Consider the following 21,902-nt stretch of genomic DNA (forward strand, 5'->3'; position numbering starts at 1 on the left):
AAAAGTACTAAAAAAATTGTGAGTCTGATACACCTATCAGCTAGAGTATGCTACAGAGGAACTTGAAGTTTGGAGTACCTAAAACAATGTATATGAAAACTCAGATATTTGAATATTAATTTGATAAGACTTCCAACACATGTGAATAGGGAGAGGGAGAATAAATAGCATTTATTAAGGATGTGCAGCCATGAGTGGCCCACCAACATTTTGAAATTCCACAGAAATATGGGGAGTTGAAGTTCCCCAAACACATCTCTGCAAAGTTGTTCATTTTTAGCAGATAAATATGATGGTAATTATCTGGGCAATTACTCCAAATTTATTTCCAGAGCTAGTTGCAAGGAGGTGCTCAATAGTCAATGGCAAGAGACTAAAAAAAACTCAGAAGGTGACTGATCCCATCATAAAATAGGTATCTACGTGGGCTACTTATATCAGTCCTTGGAGGAAGAGTATAGGGTTGGCCCAGGACTAGTAAACTTTCAGATATCTGCAGACAGGTAAGAGGAGTTCTGTGCAGTTAACTGGAACTTCCCCTACAATGGAGATGCAGAATTCACCTCTTTAACATTATTTTTCTTTCCTAGCTTAGTTTCTTGTATTGACACCATAATTTTCAGATGAGTACAGATAGCCACCATTTTTTTGGCCTTAGATGTGATGTATGTCTGTACCACCTGACTTGCCTTTCCCAGGTTGCATTTCTGCATGAGGGTCTGAGACCCTCTAGATTAGAATGAACCTCTCCATTTCACCCTGCTGCCACTCTCTTTAGCAAGTAAGCCCACTTGTATTTAAGGTCCATAAGAGGAAAATTAATGACAACTCTATGTGCGAAGAAGTAGAGCAGCAGACAGTTTTTGACTGCAGCTCAGTGAAAGAAAATGACTTATATTTATCCTGCCTGAGATGTAAGCCTTTTGGATCTTATTAATTAAACCAAAGGCATAGACACTATAAGTATTACAATAGCATGTGTTTTACACAAAGTCTTTCATCTTCTTCTTCACTTTAAAAATATCTATTTTCACAATAAAACATCCTCTCATGTTTGAAACTTGTCTTTTTTGAGTGACTTTTGCTTATTATTCTCTTCTGTATTATCCCAGTTAAGTCTACAATATTTTTAAATCGCTCTTCTATTAAAAATAAACACGTTTAAACACCAAACAGCCTCAATTCTTCCCTTTAAGGTTTCCCCTCCTGGATTTCTCTCTCAGCAGGATGACAGTTTGAAATAATTTATTTTTTTCTTCCTTGTCATGCTGCCTTACGTTTTGTTTCCAAAGAATGTGAAGGAACTTAAATTTGAAAGATCTGTTTGAAAAGGGGAAAGAACCCCAAATATGTTCTTTCAACGCATCTCAAAAGGCCAAAAGTCTCTAAAGGTCAAAGGTCAGTCTTACTCCTAAATTTCACTTCTGAAAAAAAATTGGACAGAAAGGCCTTTTTACATGAAACTCCCATTCACTTCAGTGGGATCTCTGTGACTTCCCATTCCAAGTTAGAAACATGCTCTTTGCGAGATGTATCACACCAGAACACAGAAGTTTCATGGTTCCCAAGGATAATCTCAGAGAGAGAGAGAAAGCCAGTGCTTCAATCAGGTCGTTCAAAGAGGATACCACTCTTATAATCATAATGTATATACATTATAACTTACATCCACAGCCTGGTTATAACTAATTCTAGCCTGGATCATCTCAGGAGTGTCTTTAATACTGGTAAACTTCAAAGCATATGGATGCTGACGGTACTTCTTCTGTTGAGCAGAAAAAGATCAAAGCTGTGAATTTTGTGCTGCTCTTTCATGCTATTTGAAAGAGAAAAATCATAGGTTGCTGGAGATTAGAGTGAATTTGTGAACATAATTATTATTCCTCTTTCCTCATCTTTATGTCCTAGGTACTTTCAGATTAATATTTGTTTCAATTTAACAATAACCTTTTGCCGATTAATATTGAAGTATTTCTCCCTAAATATAAGGACAACATTTCAAAAATCAAATTCTGCCTACCTAAATACTCCAGGACTCAGGACTTGAAAATCTTTTTCAGATTACTTCAAATACAGTATGACTGATTATATTTTTTATTTATAGTTTCTTTAAGCAAGAAATTATATACAATTGTAATGTGTTAATAATGGAAACCACTAAACTTATGGTTTCAGGATTTAGGGTTCCTCCTAACACCTATAGCAAATCTGTGCAGCCATTAACACTGTGTCTAATTGTTATGGTATATCTTCTAGGTAATGATATTTATTCTGCTTGCTTGAAAGGACCCATAGTGGCTTCTGAGAGATCTTACACATAAATAATTGAGATGAAGGCTGTTTGATGGCAAAAATGACACCTTTTCCATATGGCCAGGTCACTAAAAGCTTCCCTTCCTGCACAAGTTGTCCCGTATCGACCAATACACTTATATCTTCTCCAGTTAGTGAATACTAAATTTTCCCGATGCCTGTGATGAACTCCCAGGTCAATAAGCATGTTCATGGCTCTTCTGGAAATTGTTTATATCTCAGTGTTCAAATCTAAGGGCATTTCATGCTCCTTTAAATTGAGCTGTGATCCACGGAAGTTTATTTGAGGGGACATCTAGATTCTTTGGGGACTCAAAACTCCTATGTAAAAAACATTAACTCTTAAGGTATTACAAGCTTATGAACAACGCTTGGGTTTCAGAAAGAAATCCCTTAAGAATGGGCAATCTTACTGAGTTTAACGGGGGACAAAAGTGGTTTGCACTTTGTCCTGATCAGCTATCAAGACAAATAAGAGTTGACCAGAACATCTCTACATAAAATTCCTGGAAATTATATTCTGGCAATTGCTTTTTAGCAGTATTACAAGGGATAATCACTGTGTGTATGTAAGAATGGAGAAGGCTTATAGCCACCTAAAATTATTTATTACTCACAAAAAGTTTGAGATGAACAACCTGGCAAGTCAAATTCCTACTCAGCATTTTTCACTACTATAACATCAAAATGGTATACCTATACAGATTCACAGTTACTATTCCAGCAACCAGTGCTGTATTGGTTTTTATGAAGCTACCTTGCTTTACACTAGCTGAGGATCCAGGTTATTGTGTCTAAAAAAATCATGCTTCTTCATTGTAGATGATCGCCTGGGAAAAAAATAGTGTTAGCAACCAGGCCTATGTGAAAGGATGACCATACTTTTCTAGAGACACCACACCAGTGGTTATGCTGTTATTCTCATTGAGTGAATGGACAGATGATTCCAGTATCACCAGCGGTTATCTAAAAAACCACAGTATTCAGTCTCCTGCTGCAGCAGATTTGGCCAGTAGGACTCCCTCTAAAATAACAGGAACAGAATCCTATGAACCTTTTAACCACTTCCACCAGAATCTCCTTTGAAGGCTTCATGGGACTGGCACAAAGGATTCTAGAGTTCACCTTTTTCTGTAAGTGATATTGATTATAGGGAGAAATAAGGGTGAAAACTACTTGGGCTGATAGATGGCTACAGACAGAGATACCTATATGAATTTCAATAGCTAACGTGAATATATATGAAAAAGGAGCAAGGAGGAATGTGTATCTGTTACAAAAGAAGGTTCTGGGTCCAATAACTGCATCTTTTCATCATCTCTCCTGTTTTGCTTCATTAAAAAGGTAGGCTAGTAGGTAGCAATTGAGCACTGTTTGATTGCCATTATTATTCATAATATCATTTGTCACCTACTTTGTTTTTGCAAAGGCTATATGGACTCCTACTGGTGTGTGTTTGGTATCTGGTTTCCCTCTAATTACCAGTCCTATCCCTGGTTTTGAGGGCTTTCATGTGGTATGCCTTTTTCTTTCCCCTTTGAGTGGAAATTATTTTAATTTTATACAGACATTTTGCACGCATTATGCAGCAAATTCTGTTACATGCTGTCATGAAATCTCACCTCACTAATGAGTTCTCCTGCCTTCTTAGCCTGCTCCACATTTAATGACCCAGTGGCTATCCATCCAGCTCCTTTCATCCAGTTCAAATCTGCTCTGTATCGGTTCTGACAAAGAAAAAAAAAGTCCTATTGTTGGTGTTCATACACTTAAAATGCCATTAAAGGATTCAGACATCTCAGGAACAACAACCAAGTCAAATTAGTGCCTGCTTTTGTTTTATTCACTATTGCACAGTTGCAAGGAAAGCAAAAAAAAATATAGAATGACATAGAGGTATCAGGACTCACTAGCACTTGTGCAATAAGCTTTGCAAGGTAATTTTTAGAAGTGGTCTACACCTTACTGTCATTTGCAGTTTTTACTCTAACGTGGCAAAACTTCAGTTTTATCATACATAGTGCTCTGTTTAAATGATCATTAATGACTTGCAATGATAAGAAAATGATACTTAGTGTTTCCCAGTCCTTTTGTTATACTGGAAGGAAAGCATGTTGGTTTGGTTTTTCCATGTGTCTTTAAGGAGGAAGAGTACAGGATTACTTCTCACTTTCCCCACAACATCTCTCCTACCAAGTTTACTGAATTCTGAAAGCTTATACAAGCACTACAGACAGGTTTCTCAAAGATGACAGAAGGGTTTCAGCACCTATACCTCAACAAGACCTGTACACATATCTAAGTCTCCTTGAAAAGTTCTGACTTAAAACCTCAGAATGGAAAGTCTGACTTACAGTAACCATTTACTGTATCGGACAGTTCATCTGATGGTTACAGCTGAGCATGTGGTCTCCATATGGAATTTTATCACCATAAATTGTTTAACCTCCTTGCACATTAGGTAAAAAAAATAATTGTATATCATATATGAATTCTAGTGTTTTATTAACATTTGAAGTAGGCTTTGAAGAAGCCATGCTTATAAACAGGATTATAACTCCCCTCAAAAACACTACACACCTTTACTCTCTTGAGTAAATAAGTGGTCAATATTTACTGCTTTAATATTAGCTGTTCAATAGTTGAAAAATTAGGTGTATAAATATGTCATGCCATTAAAAGCATAAACATCTGAAGAAACTCAGCCCTAAGTGTCTGAAGGGGTTGAACGAAAGGGTGTTGAAATACATTAAGCTCTGGACTTACATCACTTTGCAGTCCGTAGGCCCACTTGGCCCATGCCACTTTCATGTCAGTAGGCAGGGCTGTGTAGTGATGGAGAGCTGTCTTGTATCCTCTGTCTGTGGCCAAATTCTGAGCCTTTTTGGCATGGACAAGGTTAACCATATCCATGGAGACCTGAAACTGATTCTTTGTGTCCTCAAATGCCTTCTTGTACTCCAGATCGCTCTGTAACTTTGACATTTGAAGCGAATGAGCCATCTGCGAATCTTCCTCCACAGCTTTTACTCCAATTAGCTTACCCTTCGTCTTCTCATAACCTTCCTTATATTTAATCTGTGAAGAAAAATATAGACTATAAGTAAATGATCTAAGCTGCCAAACTGACAGCTCTGCTAGTAGTGAAGAAATGGTCTATCAGTGTTGTGACATGCTTGGTCCTTGATACAAACAAGTAAAAAGTCCATTTGCGAAAGAGAACTGGAATACCTTAGAAATTAGCAAGTGTTTATAAAGAATAAACCCTTTCTCAGTAATAATATGTTCACAAAAAGCTGTAAGAAATGTTTTCAGTTCTTTCTAGGAAAAACAACATTCTTTAAGCACTTAAGTCAGAAGGTTCTGCCAGGAATTTTCTGGCCAGGCATAGATGTATTAAGTTACGATGTTTCACAGGAGATTTCCACTTCATTGTGAGTTCTAAAATTCACCCTCAGGTCAAAATGAGAATAGGAAAACACAGTCAGCATGTGGGGGAAAACTCTGAATTGCTGAGAGGAAACCTTCTGACCAATTATGGAATGCCAACCACCAGACAACTCCTTCATTTCTCCTTAGCTTGAATCGAGTGAGGGTGGCTCAGGGCACTGAGACATATGTGACACATCCCCAACGCTCTGGTAGCAACCTGGAATGTCAGCTCTTCTAAGAATAAAGAGGGCTGATGGAGTCCATACTCACATCACTTGCCAGATCCCTCTTTGCCTTAGCTGTCAAGAATGACAAAGCATCCAGACGAAGCACAAATCCTTTTTCCTTCAGTTTCTCCCAGCTACTCTTGTAGAGTTTCTAAAGAGATGACAATAACACAGTTTCTATTACTATCAATATATTCTATTTGTTTTATAGTCACAATGAAAGCTTGTAACATCAGACCAGCGCACGCTCCATGCCCAGCAACCATATGTCTAAGGATCAGATCCTGGTGTCTTCACTTACATACTGTAACTGTGGATACTGTAGATACTGTAACCCCATTATCTCACTGGTTCCAGTGAAACTGTCAACATGCCACTCATCTGGAAGCATGTGGAAAACACACAGCTTCAAACTCTAAAAGTGACAAGTCTTCAGAACAGCAGATGTGACTAGTATTTAATTAAGAGCAAGTAATTAAATTCAGATATAAATTTTTTACATCTAAAACATTTGGACCTTCTCAGAGAAGGAACGTAACTTTTACCTACAGAATAAACATTTCAACAGCAGCTGTAACTATTCAGAGGAGTGAGGGAATGCAAACCTCTGCGTCACACAGTACCTCACTGATATTGGCAGCATTTGCTTTGGCCAGTATGAAGACAGGATCGTCTTTGCTGATCGTGTACTGATGAAGATACTGCTCTTTTCCTGACCTGTAGGCAACCTGTCCACAAAAAGCAAAGCATGTTTAACAAGCAGTTGTCTGTGTTTAGTGTTGGAGGAATACTGATTAAAACACCACAAATATTCAAGGATTTGTTAGGGTTAATTTATTTGGTGAGTTAGCCTTCAGCATCACGACTTTTTTCAACAAATCTGAATTTACAAGCTGACCCACAGAGTCAGGTCCGCCAAACTACTCATGGTATCTTGTTCACTGCCTCCAAGAGGTAACAGTTCTGTATACCATTTATCACTTTAGGGTGCCAAGAGTCTAACAGCAAACATGTTTATAAAATTCAGAAACTTCTCACGGAGTCTGAATGCTAGGTGTCCCCCCTTCACCTTCAAGACCACTAGTTTATGGTTTTACTTAGGTACACAGCACCTACTATAGGATATTCCCATTGGGGTTTGATTTTTGTTGTTGTTGTTCTAGTTCAGAGAATTCAACGAGAGAATTCATCAAATAAACAAATAAAACCCCTCAGAAATAAATCTCAAGAAATTTCATATATTGAAAGATTTCATGACTAGGTTCTCTTCCACCACCACCTCAATGCACATATCTCAGGAATCACCACATTATGAGTAAGCTACTTGCACAGAGAAAAATTCAATCAAAGACTCACGTCACTTTGCAGTTCCTGGCTCTTCTTGGCATGCTTGATCTGAGAACTGTCAGCCACACTGGTGAACTTCAGAGCATCAGCCTTCTGTCTGTATTTTTTCTACATCAAATTAAAGCAGGTTACACAAAAGATTCTACAATATTTACCTTCCCCAAAAAATGTAGTGCTTTGAAAAAGTACATGACTAATAGAGCCCAAAGTACCTTGTAAATTCCCCAGACAGTTTTAGCACAGGTACCAACAAAATAAGCTTCCAAATACTACCCAGTGCTCGTATTTTCTGCTGGGAGGACCCCAGTGGCAAGGCGGGTAGTGCAACAGTATGCCAAATGCATCGTTGCTGACACTGCAAGCATGAATACTCTTTGGTGCCAGATGTACTAGCTACACATCTTACAAGATCTAGGTTGCACACCAACCAGTGAGTGTCCTTCACAAGCTGGGTATAACTTAAGTCAAGAGCTCATGAGCTACACAGTCAATATCACTATCTCATTTTCTCACATGAAACTTCTCAAGCACTTACACGTTTTTCAAATCACTGAACATATGTTACTGAGATAATTTTAAATTATTAAGCTATTTCTCAATTATCAATTAAATTACAGCAGGCAATTTCAGTGTCCTGAAAGTAACTTAAACTCAAAACCTTCACCGTCATCTCCCAGTTCTTTTCAAAGCAGAGCTCAGCATAGACACTGCAGTCAAGCCTTCCTGGGAGCAACAGCTATGAGAGTCCTCCACAAGGCTCAAGTCTTGGATGTAGGAAAAAACATTGTGCTCCATTCATCCTCTGCTACAGCACTACTATAAAATCTATCTGAACTGACAAATCTGCATAGAGTCTAACATTTCTAGTTTGGAAACTCAGACTGCCCTTACTTTTATTCCATCTTACTTTTTGTTTTACATCCAACACACACCAAAGTGAACAGAAAACTTTCGTTGACTTCCTCAGGTTTTGGATCAGGCCTGTTTTGAATTAATGTCTCTGCCTGAGCCTTTTGCATCACTTATTTAAAAGCAAGTTAAGCAACTCTTTCTATCTTTGAGACAGTAGAAGGAAATGCAGCACCCTATTTCAAGACCACAGTATGATAGGGGAGACCAAGCAAACACTTCTTGTATACTTTAGTCAAATTCTTATTCTAATAGTTCAACCATGAAGCAGGGCATTCCACCTAGCAAGGGTGTAAATGCATTTTTTCATTATCTAGCATTTCAGGGGAGAAATCCTTCTGTTTGAACTGATGGGTGAACAGATCAGTTTACACTGCCTCTGCTAGGGAAACACAAAATAGAAGTTAAACAAGCATGCAGCACTTCAAAGAGGTGCTCATCGCTTTATTTTAGGAACCTGGAAGGGAGGGAGGCAGATTAGAAACAGCATGTTTTGTCACATTGCATGGAACACAATGTAGTGACATTCTGCAAAGAAATGACAAAATGCCAGGATCTGTATGGCAATAGAGATCTCTAAAATAATATCCACCAGTCGCCAGTTTAAGTGACTGTCAGACATCTCTTGGCCTCACACAGCACTGCAATGAAGAGGCAGATCATTATGGATTAAATATTTGTGGAAGTGATTATTACTACAGCATACCACAGCAGCAGATGTCATCTATCTCTAGCAAGACACTGGATCTGAGAGTAGCTGCTCTTCTTTTGTTTCTAAGATGTATTTTCTCCCCTTGCAGGAGCAGTGAGAGGATGTCAGAGACCCAAAGTATCAGAGAGTGTGATCTCCAGTAACTAGCTGGCTTCTGTTCCTTCCTCCAGCACTAAGTGGGATTTTATCCTTCATGTCAAAACTTCCCCTAACTTATTCTTCTCTCTGCCCTCTAGTTTTCCTAGCACTAGTGAGACAACCCAACCATAGCTAAGCAGCTAAGGAAGTGTACTTCCATAAGGTTAATGGCAGTGTGAAGCCATGAATTAATCAAGGGAAAGCAATGAAAACCAGCACAAGTTGAAGTTGCCAGTAAAGTCACAGCCCTTATTTGCTGAAGACCAAAGAAATTTCCAAACATGGCTAACAAATACCTAATTTTTCAGCACTGTTCCTTAAAACTCTATGCGCTTCATGTAGCATGTATCATAGGAATTTGATTCCTTTCAATGGTATTCTGCAAAATGGGCAGGTGAGTGAAAAGAGATGGCTGCACAATTATAGGGACTTTGCTCCACAAACTTGACAGAAATCAATAATCATATAATGGGAACACGTACTCTTAACCTCTAACCCAGGATTTTCTGTATTTGGAATTCCTTACCTATTCCACATAATGTAGTGGAGTAAGCGTGCATAAGCCTTTGAACAAAAACAGGTAGAAGCCTGAGCACTTTGCTTACCTCGCTGACCAAATCTCCTGCCTTTTTGGCTTGTTGTATATTAAGACTTCCTTCTGTGATACATCCAGCTCCTTTCATCCATGTCAGATCTGCCCTGTATCGAAGCTGTAGAGCAAAATGACATTTATTGGCATGTGGAACAGAGGCACGATGTTTGCATGTGAACATGTGCACACCTTCCAGTTTCAAAGACATTTCAAAAACATTTTAAAAAGTCTTAGTGCAAATCAAACAGCGTCCATATAAAATAAGAAATAATGTAAAACTCAAGAAGTCTATAAACACTGATACTACTTGTAACAGTTAAGCTGAGTATATATTATCTTACATCACTCTGAAGACCATAGGCCTTCTTTGCCCATTTGGTCTTCATATCTTCTGGAACCACCGTGTATTCATGGAGTCTCTTTCTATAATCTAGGTCACTAGCAAGCGCCTGGGCCTTCTTAGCATGTCTCAGGTTTACCATATCCATAGGCAGATGGAAATGGGTCTTACTCTCCTCAAAACCCTTTTTGTACGCGATCTAGAAATAGAAGGAATGAAAATAAGTTGTCTGTATCAGTGTATTGTAAAGCCAAAACTATCTTCAATCTCCACTCTTGTTTGGGTCCTTATGCAGACTAGGCAAAAACCACATGTAGAAATTAGTTCCTATGAGGGATGAACAAAATAGATGGAAGGATGAGTTTTGCAGACTCTAGAGACTCTTCTCTATTACAGTACATCTTACTTTTGACATACTTTTATCTGATTGAAAGTTTTATGAAGAAGTGTTTATATTGGGGTTCTAATAGGATGTTATTTTCCTGCCCCAAAATAAGGACCGTCAACACAAAATTCTGTATGAGAACAAAAATACTGTGCAATCACTGCAGATTAACCAATTTTTGTTAAATGCTTCCAAGAATTTCTTCAAGTGAAAGCAGTAACAGTGGTAGATCACATATTGTTGCTGAAAGATTAATAATTATGAAAAACACCTTTTGAGGAAAAGAAAGAAATAACTTACCTCACTACTCATCTTGGCTACCTGCAGAGAGTGCAAAAGTCTTGAATCTTTGGTTCCAATTGCTTTTCCTTTTGTTTTTTCATATTCTTCTTTATATTTAATCTGTGAAAAAAAAATAGTTTAAGTCAAAGAACATTTCCAGTTACCCACGAGATAAGCAATATGTTTTTCACCAGCAATTTGGATGGTCAAAATTTACAAGGTCTTAGTCTGATTCTCACTTTCTCACTTCAGATTTCCCAGATTTTCTCAGAAATTTCCAAAGGTATACCAGGTTGACTTCATTTATGTTGTCTTTAACCTCATTCTTTAAGGCTTGTTTCTCTGAGGGGATATGCTTATAAACTTAAAGTGTTCTGATTAGCTAAATCATCTTGCTCTTAAAGCCAAAGATAAGAAATCCATCATGTAAAATCCAAGCAAGGAATTCAAGATTTCATTTTTTTAATGAGGTGGGATTTCGGAATCACCTTCATGGCTGAACAGTTTCCAGCTGCTGGAAAAGTTTCCTTCCTGCCTCTCCACAGGTTAAGAATCATGAGATAATTCGTTTAAAAAGAGTTCATTTGAAATTTTTTTTCTACACATGTGTTTATGTTAAAGAAGCAGACTAAAGAAATATGCATTCTACTTGCAGTGGATGATAACAGCCTTTTTGAGGCTATAAACAATTCAAACCACTGAATTTTACTATGGGAGGATTGAGCCATTGCTATTTTGCAAATTTTGCTTCCTTCTGTACACTTGTATTTAAAAAAAAATAATTTTCAGAGAGTAAAAATTCATAGCAGAGTCTGAGAAAGTTTCCAATTGCTCATCAGCCATTGAGAAAGATGAACAGCCAAACGCAGGACTTAAAAATCCGGATGAAGTGAGCTAAACTTTATTTCCCTGTGCTACAGCAACTTATATAAAGAATAATTCCTAGGTAATTAAATACAACATACATCACTGGCAAGATCCCTTGAAGCTTTGGCAGCAAGTAAAGGCAGAGAATCAAGTTTCATTTCAAAGCCCCGGCCCTTACTCTTCTCCCAGCCTTCTTTGTACTTAATCTGAGAAAGAAAAGACAGCAACATGTCACTAACACATAAACACACAAGATCTTCAAATGAACACAAAAATAACTAAGAGCAAAACAGAAGTATACATATGCTCAGTCCCCAAACTGGAACCTTTTTAAGTCACGGTTCATTATCGTCTTGAGCTAATTGAGTCAAGAATTTTATTCTTGGCGTTTACAGGCACTTTAAATCCCCGAACATGCACCAATAGCTTTCAATTTTAAACAGGCGTGGGGGAGGGAAGGTTTTTCAGAAGTAACTGTGGTTATGTCTGCATACGCAAATACTGTAGATCAATAGGAGCTGATCTATAGGGCGGAACAGCTGGTGCTCAGAATCAGACATCGCACTACTCGTTTCAGGATTTTTCTTCCTCCCCCTGTCAAACTACAGCTAGTCAGGTCCCATGCACTGAATGCCTATTTGTAGCTGCAGTTCTTTATGTGAGCTGCTGGAGAGCATCTTTCAGTTTGGTTTCTTTCAAAAGGAATCCAGCTCATGTGCTCTCAGACCACCCCATAATGTGAAGCAAAGCTCAGTGAAGCAACCCTTATGATCAGGAGATTTGCTTCAAAAGCACACTCATGAGCCACACGATATGACAAATGCAGATGAAATGCATGAGAATCATAAGCTTAACTTCTGAAAGTTAATGGAAGTTAAAGTACTAGTTGTTTAAGCTCTTTTTTAAGGTTCCACTTGAAATTCCGTTAGAGCAGGATCAAGTATGCCTTCATGCATACTATGCATGCACCTAATGAAGTACCCAGGAAGCCACGATTTCTGTATTTGGCTTTTCGTGTGGTTATATTTTACCGGTATCTAACAATGAGTATGCAGCCCTACACATTATAGCCACAAAGAGTATTGCTTCACAATACTCCACCAACGTAATTCAAATGAAACTTAGAGGAAGAACACAGGTATGAATATGCCAGGAAAAACTTGCAGTAATGCCAACTCAAAACACTGAAAATTTATGAAGCTCGCTTAAAAATAACAGTCACACCAGTAGTAAGTCTGAAGGTTTTTTCTGGGTTTGCATTTATTTGTCCTGTTGGGCTTTTTTCCTCCAAAACTATCTACAAGAATGGAAGCTTGAAAAGTACTTTAAAAAATTAAATAAAAATTAAACTTTTCCTGCAAATGCTTGATTTTCACACCCAGGTGTCTATGTAAATCACTACCTATTGTCGTGAATTATGAACGGCAACAACAGTGGGCTTGATCCAAGCTCACTGAAGTCACTGTGTTTCTTTCCATTGACTTCAGTGGGACGTGAGTTATTAGAACTGTGCAAATGTTGGTTCTTCATACAACTACCACCTCAGAAGCAGTTAATTTTGTGAAGCGAACACTGATTTACTAAACAAATTCAAATCATCTGAAAAGGTCTTAAAAGAAAAGTCTAGCAGTTTCACCATACTTGAGATTGTATCCCTACCTATTCTGTTTACCATACCTCGTTCTGTAAAGACCGATAATAAATGCCAAATGGTTTCAGAAGCGGTGTCAGCATCTTTACATTAATTTCTGTCTATTAATATGAATACCAATATTTCCACATCACTTGGCTTACCTCACTGTATAACTCAGCATTGGCTTTTGCCTTGACTAACTGAGGTACGTCCTGCGGTAGAGTGTAATTTGTTTTTGTCTTCTCATACTGGGCTCGGTAGCTCAACTGCCATATATTGAAAAAGTCAACAAGAAACCCAGTTATTTTATATCATTAAAAATATGACCGTTACACAGATTGACCGCTGTTGAATTTCAGGCTATTAGTGCCATATGTTACAGATACACTCACAGGTATGGCTGACATAAATACGAGGGCAATAAGGCAATTATGACTTTTACCTAGGTGCTAGGAAGTAGAATAATTATTCTGTAACAGAACAGTTACTGACTGTCTAAAAGTAGAAAATACCTGATTAACAAAACATGCATTAATAAATACACAGAAGACAAATCCCTAAAAAAGCACACTAATACAACTCTTCACAATGAGGAAAATGTTAAATCTACTGGTATGCTTTTCACATTTTTGGAAGTGATTTCATTCAATTTGTATTCTTGTTTTGGTTGTAAATCTGGTGATGAACGATCAACAATAAAAACAGTGAAGTGCTACAAATGCTATGAAATAAAATTATCTCATAATTCTAATAAACAATGATGGCTGATGAAAAAACTTACATCACTGAGCTGCTGCGCATTTATTTTGGCTTGAGCAATTTGCGGAGTGCTGGCAACAGAGCTGTACTTCACCTTGTCTATGCTTTGCCTGTAGTTTACCTAATTTAAAATAAAATTAAAAAAAAAGATTTAATACAGGAAGAAATATTCAGACTGGAAAATGAGAGACTGAGTAGACAAAGTTTTGTTAGCTAATACACTGGATAAATCATTACTTAAACCATAATAAATAGAGGTGAGGAAAAACGCCAGGGTCTCTTGGATGAGATCTGAGTTAATGCTCTGAAAATTTCCTAGTCTGAGGTCACAGTTTTTATTCCACTTTGAAAATTAACTTCACTTATAACTCCATCCCCTCAAAACCATAAATTCTTAAAAAGTTGCAATTTCAGCTTGTCCCCAAAGCATTCCTGCAAAACTGATATCCTTAACCATCACTCAGAATATTTTTATCTTTCTGAGACTGTCTCTATAAAGGAACACTGTAACTGTCCATTAAGAGGTCTGCCCATTGTAATGCTCTGCAGACCAAAGGAACTCTCTTACACTTTGGTTTTACTGAGTTTTAGTGTAATAATTAAATTAATCACAGAATTTCCCTGTGTGGTAAGAGTTTTGTGTGGGTGATGAGAGAAGAAAAATATATATTTATAGTAAAAAAAAGTCATTTTAAGATCAGCCATTGAAAGTATTGGAGCCCACTAAATTCCTAACACATTATCACGGTAGCAGGAATAATAAGCTATAAAATAAATATATTAAACCCCAAAATCATGCAAGATGAAAAAATCATGGAGAAGCTTTCTGTCAAACCTGCTGCTGCCAAAGGACTCAGTGCTACACTGCAGGACGCAACTATTATTCTCTATAGGCCTTAATTAGTACTAACTGCAGTTAATCACCACTTTGCAAATATTGCACAGTTTAAAACTAGTTTCTTAAGAATACTTTTTTTTTTCCCCAGTAAAGTGGAATATATTTCTAGAGACTTTGAGTTACTGAAATCATTTTAATGTGGACCTTCTTACCTCAGGTATCCTCATATAAACTTTGTTCTTTCTGCCACAATGAGAAAAACTGGGAAAAAAGGCTTGAATTCTCTCACAAGTCCAAAACGATCAAGATATTTAAAACAGTTTATTTACTTCTTTACAGAGAGAATTTTACTTCCACAGAAAGGGATCATTTCTTTTTAACTGAAACTCGGTATTTATTGCTACTTGTGATTACTTAGCGTGTGAGAGAGTTGTATTCTTAGAGAGTTGATGTTGGTTATCAGTGAGCAGACGAACCCTGGGACTGATTCAAAACTACTGGATGATGATCGTGACTAGTGCAACCGAGTCTCTGTGGCCAATTGATTTACGTGCTCCAAAACCAGATGCTGACTATGAATTATGGAGCCACAGGTAGTGCTGAAATGTTTGGGTAGAACTAATTTGTACATTTTGGACACGAATTTATGCTTACTTCAAACTCTTTAAGGATACAACGGTCTCACACAGTAAGCAATCAAACAGTGAACTACATTTTTAAGCTTTTTCAAAGACAAAGCTGAAATTACTGCTCAAGAGGCAATAGTGCACCTTAAAGTATATCAAGTACTTTTTCAAAAACATCAGGTTTCTTAATTCTACCTCTTCATGCTACCATCTTTTTCTTGGAAGAGGTACTTAGGACCAGATAAATTTCATATAATGTTAATGGCCTCTCTTGTACACATCTTAGGTAGTCAGAAATGCTCTGCAGAGGCGCTGCTCTCTTCCTGTTGATTTTATAAATAATGCCTGGTGACTGTGCTCCTAACTAAAGCACAGGTTAAGTTCCCAATGGTACATGAGACCAATCAAGCCTCTAACGCTTGTGAAAGGTGAAAGCATAGTATCCTCTACAGTCTGGTGTCCTTCATTTAGCTGCAAAGCACATATAACCACAGCAGTACACAAATTTCTTCACATTGTTCCATCAGTAGCCCAGCCCCAAGCACAGGGGGCACCTCTTGCACAGACCACAGGCATAAGGAAGGTTATGTGGCCAATTAGTTCCCCTTCAAAGGTGAACATCTATTTTCAGGGAATTCCCAAAGGATGACAAGCCTGTTTAAGTCTCCCTGGCCTTTCAGTGCTTGATGCTGCTGTTGAAGCTGCCCAGGATGGTGAGATGTTTTGCAGCACAGACTAGGGATGGGGCAGAACTCACTCATTCCACATCACTGTACAATCTGTGCTGAACTGAACCCCTTGACAGGAGGTGGCAGCACTTTCTATTCCTCTGAGCTGTCCTGACTCCCTGCACTTTTTTGCTTTAACTTTGTTATCACTAGCTGTTTTCTCCCATGATTAAATCATCATTTGACACAAGTAATCTACCACAATCTCTCCTACAGAGAGATGATGAGCCATGCAAGTCATAGAAAAAAAAAACCCATAAAATTATTTACATCTTTCAAAGGGACCAACTTCCTTGTTGTCTGATATGAAGGAGTGAGAGTAGCTGGGTAATTGTAGTCAACACCGTCATGTTTGTAGTCAGATTTATAGGCTATCTGAAACACAGGGAGAACAAAAAAAAAAATTCTTTTTTTTTTAAGCTGTCATTTGTTTGAATAATTATCAGTCAAGAGGAAAGGAGAAACAATAATATTAATATTAAATGCAGGAAACAAAGTAAGTTCAATGTCATGAGTGACAAAGAAAATGAAATTATTTGCATAGTTTAGCCACTAATTGATTCTTTTTCAGCTCCTCAATTAATCCAATGCCAACAGTGGGAGCATTAACTTAACTTCCACCTATGACACATCTCTTTTATCTTTCTGCTTAGTTCTCAAGCTTCTTACAGATTTGTAAATAATGTACTTGAAGGAATGGTATGTAACAAAATAGCTTCTTGACTAACCCAGTAAATTAAATTGGAATCTAGAAATCTTCATTAAAGACTCTTTTTTCAGCAAAGGTCTGACCCTGGGGGTGGTGGCAAGCAACCTTCAGCATCCTACTGATCTCAAAGAAAACTGAAGGAGCTCAGTATGTTGCCAGATCACTGAATTTGCTTATTTTAACTTCTTCCACACAGTGAGCTATAAATCAGTACAAAAGGGTTCCCAGAATTTCCCCTCTTCTCAACATATTTATCCTTCAGATCTCCAGTACAATATGATCTAAAGTTTTCTATCAACTTAATTCTGGAAAAACTTACAAACAAGAAAGCACAACCATACAAGTGTGATTAAAAATGACTTACATCGCTTGCCAGGCTGCCAACTTTCATGGCATGTAGCATTCGCTTGTCCATGCCAATACCTACATAATGACCTTTCATCTGGTTCTGGTAGGTTTCTTTGTATTTAAGCTGTATAAAAAAAAACCAAAAATACTCAGAGAAAATATATTTAGTTTTTCTATGGATTTCCATAGGTTATAGCAGTGAGACAAATTATTACAACTGTGGTCTTCTAGTGTTTCCCCACTACAGAAACTCATGAGTCCACAAAAATCTTGGTGCTTAAAAAAAATAAAAACTAAAACCCTCTGCGATTTTCCCATTTTAAAAGATGTCATTTACATATTCTTCATATCACCTGGATGCCACATACAGGAGATACCTCCACATTCTATTGCTGCATATTATTTCATCAGAAATAACTACTAGAAAGAAGTTGCAGGGAAGCATTATTTGTACATTAACAAATGAACACATAATCATCTACCAAAACTGGACTGTTTTGGTGAGGCTTTCACCAAGCCCAGAGTAGGGAATTTGACAAGAAGATAAATTAACCATTCTATCATCTCATCTGTGTGGCAAAAGATTTACTCCTCCTGGATTTCAGAGAACGATAGCAAGCAGTATAAAGCAAAATTATACTTCAGTATCATGAGATACAAGCAATATAATTATTAATATTGATTACGTTCACACAGTAAACATGTTCCTCTAACATTAACTCAGGTAAAGTATCTTCTGCCTATTTTTCCAGTCAGGAAATGGATATACACGATGAAATAAATAACAATTATCATAGGTAACAGTAACAGCTGACAGCTACTTGTCCATATTAGCAGTCCATCATAAGTGACCTCTCCTTCATACATCATAATAGTTCTTTTCATAATCCTATACAAAATGAGCCCCAGCTATCCATCAGGACAGATGAGGGCAGGTGCTGTACAGACATGAGTTAAAATCAGTTATAATCAAATCCCCAGCACATGCTTATCTGAAAAACACACACAGATGACTTGCAATTCTGGCAGCTACCAGGTTAAGCAACCCACAAACAACGTACTGAAAACTTACATCACTGGTGAATTTTGAGATCTTGCTCACATTCTTGAATTGCGGAGTATCACAGTAGTTCATGCTATAGCCTCTGTTGTTTCCAAGATCCTTCTTGTACTCCACCTTTGTGATAAAAACGCACAAGTGAAAAATATGGTAAAACCTTAACCTTCTCTGCCAAGTTCTCCCACACACTTTTTATTAGCCAGACCCACTGTTCAGAGAGTTTGATACATGGTTTTCATCAGATGGCATATGATGAAAATTAATATGAAGATGATTTTCATGTACTCAGTTCTCATTTTTTAGGCAAAAGAAACGCAATCAATTTCATCCATACAGACCTGAGCAAAATGCATGAGACAGTGCCATGGGGGAAATTATTAACAAAAACAAGGATCTACGAAGGCATTTTAAGGTGAGCGTGAAGCAAATGAAAGCAGAAAAAGGAACGGGTGTTTTTCAGCAGGAATGACTGAACAGGGGGAAGTTTACCAGTAGAATTCTTTAGAGTAAGTTTAAATACAGAATTGGTTTAATATTTCCATTAAGTACTTTTGCTCTGAAGTAGGAATGTTGGGGCTGATATTTAAAGGGGTAATAGAAATGGGACTAAATTCAGCAATGTAGGGGTTAATATATGTGGGGAGTAGTCATCAGAATTTCAGCTATAAGAGCTCATCACCTGGAAAAGCTAAGAAAGAGAAAACTGTCCGTATGTAGGCTGACCACAATAAGATGATGAGATGCCAAAGTAATGCAGCCATGAAAAAGGTGAATGCAGTCCAAGCCAGAAGCAAGAGGAGACCTTTGAGCAGGCACGGGGAAGTGTGCGTGCTATGTACCAGGTTCCAGCAAGACCTCATCAAGAACTTATGTACTCTTACACTTATTCCTGTTTAAGGAACATGCACTCAGCCTGTAACAGCTGCAGTGAAAGACTGTGAGAGATGAGAGGAATTTGGCTTGCTTAGTCTAGGTAAACAAAGGCAGAGAAAATGATAGCCATTTGTAAACATCTCAGAAACGTAATCGTGCAGGGAGAAGAACTTTTTAAACTTAAGGGCAATGTTGGCACAAAACACAATAGTAATAAAGTGGACAGGAATACATGTAGGGTAGAAATTAGAAGAGGAGGATTAAGATACTGTGCTGAAACAGCGGGAGCCAGGAATCACTCGCCCAGGAGGCCCCTTCCAGTCTGACTTCCAGGGGTTTTTCATTATTGAAGGTTTTATACTTTGACATCTCAAGAGTATAAGTTTTTAAACTGCCATGGGGAAGCTCTAGAAACTCACATTTATTAATAGCTTTATAGCTGATGTGACACTATAAATAAATTAATAATTCAGAATCTACTGAGAATTCCCTAGCAATCTTCCCTTGCCAAGCAGAAGAAGAATGCATTATCAGTAACTCACAGTCTTTCACGTGATGGAAGAAAACAGAAACCTGCATTAACAGAACGGTACTAATTTTGGCTCTGTTGGTGTTATATTTTAATTATCAGTAGAACCTTCTTTGAAACACTCTAATGTACACACCCAAGTCATCCTAAAGCATTTATGATTATAACTTCACAGCACATCAACAGCACAATTCAGGGTCATTTTTTTAAATTTCTATTCTTCATGTGGCCAGAAGTAGAATTCCTCTACTAGGGTTAATTTCCCATACTTTCGTGCAGATCACTGGAAGTGCCAGACAACAGCACCTGAAGATCTGCTCTTGCACCTTTCTCTCCAGTTACTGTGCTACACACAGATCATTTTTGTTACATAGGGGGCAATAAGAACACCAGCTTTTTATATCTGTAGTCCTTACCCATCAGACAAACGTTTGTATGAGCTGCTCTCAAACTTGTTCACAGATTGATTCAACCCCTTACCTCACTGACAAGCTTGTTAACGCTTTGTGCTTGTTTAAGGACTAAGTTGTCTTCAGCTGTTAGGGAGTGAAAGTGAGCTGCACCTTTCATCTTGGAAAGATCTTTCTTGTATTTTATCTGAAAAGAAGTAGGAAAAATTATAAAATAGATGTCTACATTTTCACCATTGCTATTTAGACTGGCTTCATGAGTAGGGTTAGGGTTTTTCCTATTCTTGTTTGATAAGCAAATAAAACTTGCTAAATTGAAACACTGCAAGTTGTTACTTCCTGAAAAAAACCACATCTAAAATCACAGCCCTAACAATCCCTGCCAAGCCACTTCACTAGACAGCATTTTTTTTTAAATTCATTTTTTACATAGATTGAACAGCACTGGTTGTTGATTGTAGCCTGAATAGATAACTAGCAGATTCTTGGCTAGTGACTGGTTGGAACTTGTGTGCTCTTCTATTATTGAAGTAAATTCTCAGCACTTTAATTTTAGACTTCCAGTCAGAGAATTAAAGATAGTCAACAAGTGCTCTGCGAACTTTTCCTTTTGTAGAAACCAGCTTTTTGAGAAAGCTATATCTTTTTGCATTTATAATGTTTCAAGGCAATTCTATTTCTCTACCAAATTAATATTGAAATAAGGGATCTGTTAATTTAATTTAAACATCTTTTTTGTGTTTAAAACATGTGTTTAAAACATTGATTTAAATTGAGCTACGATGGGTGAAGAGACATAATACCTATATTGGCCTTTTGCCAAACTTTGTCCAGAAAAAAATTCCATTGGGAATATATTTCAATATTTATTGCATACAAGGAGATACTTATATTCTTCATTTCCTGTTACTGCTTTAAAAAATCAGATTCGTAATCTAAAAAGAAACAAATTATTTGAAGTGTGCAAGAAGTGAAAAGTGGTTTTTACTTTATTTTCCAAGTCTGCACACAGTTTCTCAGGCCTTAAAGATATGAAGCAGCTTGATATATAATCATAGAATGGTTAGAGTTGGAAGGGACCTTGAAGATCATAAGTGCCCTAGTGTCTTAAGGTTACTGCCACGAAACAGCACTTTTCCTTGCTCCAGGTATTACAAATTAATAAAGAAACTGCTGACCTTCAGCATTTTGAAAACCTATGAAACTGCCACGTTTATCTGGAAAGGTTAAATATTTCATGTTTAAGTAGGGGATCACTGAGTTTGTCATCAAAATAAGGACTGACCACAGAAGATTTCAAGTTTTTGTATTCTCTCAGTCACAAGCTCAAGCTACAGAATATGACTGATCCATTCACTCTAGTTTACTGCTAGTGTCTAGTCCAGGCTGGTACAAGCTGAAAGACTCAACCATCTGTTAGCTCCTCAGGAAACAGACTGAGCCCATCAGCTCACACGGCCCCATGGGGGACAGGTGTCCACACTACAAAGGTTGTCACTCACAGGAACCCATCATAGCAGCCACAGGGTAGTGACCTACAGACTGACCCATTTTTTGTCACTGCTAGAAACAGTCTCCTCAAACAGGACTCAGGCTCTTTAATCAATGGGCCGCATACAAGAATCACACATCACCACTTCTTTTGCCAATTCTTTACCTTACCACCCAAAACTTAAAAACCCCAGCCTAGAAATAAGCTCAGTCTTGTGAAGTGACAGTGTTGTACACTATGGAATCTTTTCCTCCATATCACTTGCTTTGCGCTAGAGGCATGATACATCAAAATATCAAAACCAGTTCAGCTCATTCATCCTCCATTTATTCACTACTGGGAATACCACAGTG

At 37.6% G+C, this 21,902-nt stretch overlaps 1 protein-coding gene across 2 annotated transcripts in view; it reads right to left on the reverse strand.

Moving 5' to 3' along the window:
• The window catches only part of NRAP (nebulin related anchoring protein), a 53,297-nt gene that overhangs the window by 19,198 nt on the left and 12,197 nt on the right, over positions 1-21,902 (reverse strand). For both annotated transcript variants that reach the window (XM_054205089.1, XM_054205088.1), the window contains exons 11-26: positions 20,128-20,244; positions 18,258-18,362; positions 17,202-17,309; positions 16,399-16,503; positions 13,959-14,057; positions 13,339-13,443; positions 11,643-11,750; positions 10,696-10,797; positions 10,012-10,209; positions 9,684-9,788; positions 7,329-7,427; positions 6,596-6,700; positions 6,016-6,123; positions 5,080-5,391; positions 3,936-4,040; positions 1,667-1,765 (exon numbers count right to left, since the gene is read on the reverse strand). In XM_054205089.1, coding sequence (XP_054061064.1) covers positions 1,667-1,765; positions 3,936-4,040; positions 5,080-5,391; positions 6,016-6,123; positions 6,596-6,700; positions 7,329-7,427; positions 9,684-9,788; positions 10,012-10,209; positions 10,696-10,797; positions 11,643-11,750; positions 13,339-13,443; positions 13,959-14,057; positions 16,399-16,503; positions 17,202-17,309; positions 18,258-18,362; positions 20,128-20,244 — 1,980 coding nt within the window. The remainder of the gene's footprint in view (positions 1-1,666; positions 1,766-3,935; positions 4,041-5,079; positions 5,392-6,015; positions 6,124-6,595; positions 6,701-7,328; positions 7,428-9,683; positions 9,789-10,011; positions 10,210-10,695; positions 10,798-11,642; positions 11,751-13,338; positions 13,444-13,958; positions 14,058-16,398; positions 16,504-17,201; positions 17,310-18,257; positions 18,363-20,127; positions 20,245-21,902) is intronic.

Source organism: Rissa tridactyla, chromosome 6 (assembly GCF_028500815.1).
Source record: "Rissa tridactyla isolate bRisTri1 chromosome 6, bRisTri1.patW.cur.20221130, whole genome shotgun sequence".
NCBI classification, from domain to species: Eukaryota; Metazoa; Chordata; class Aves; order Charadriiformes; family Laridae; genus Rissa; species Rissa tridactyla.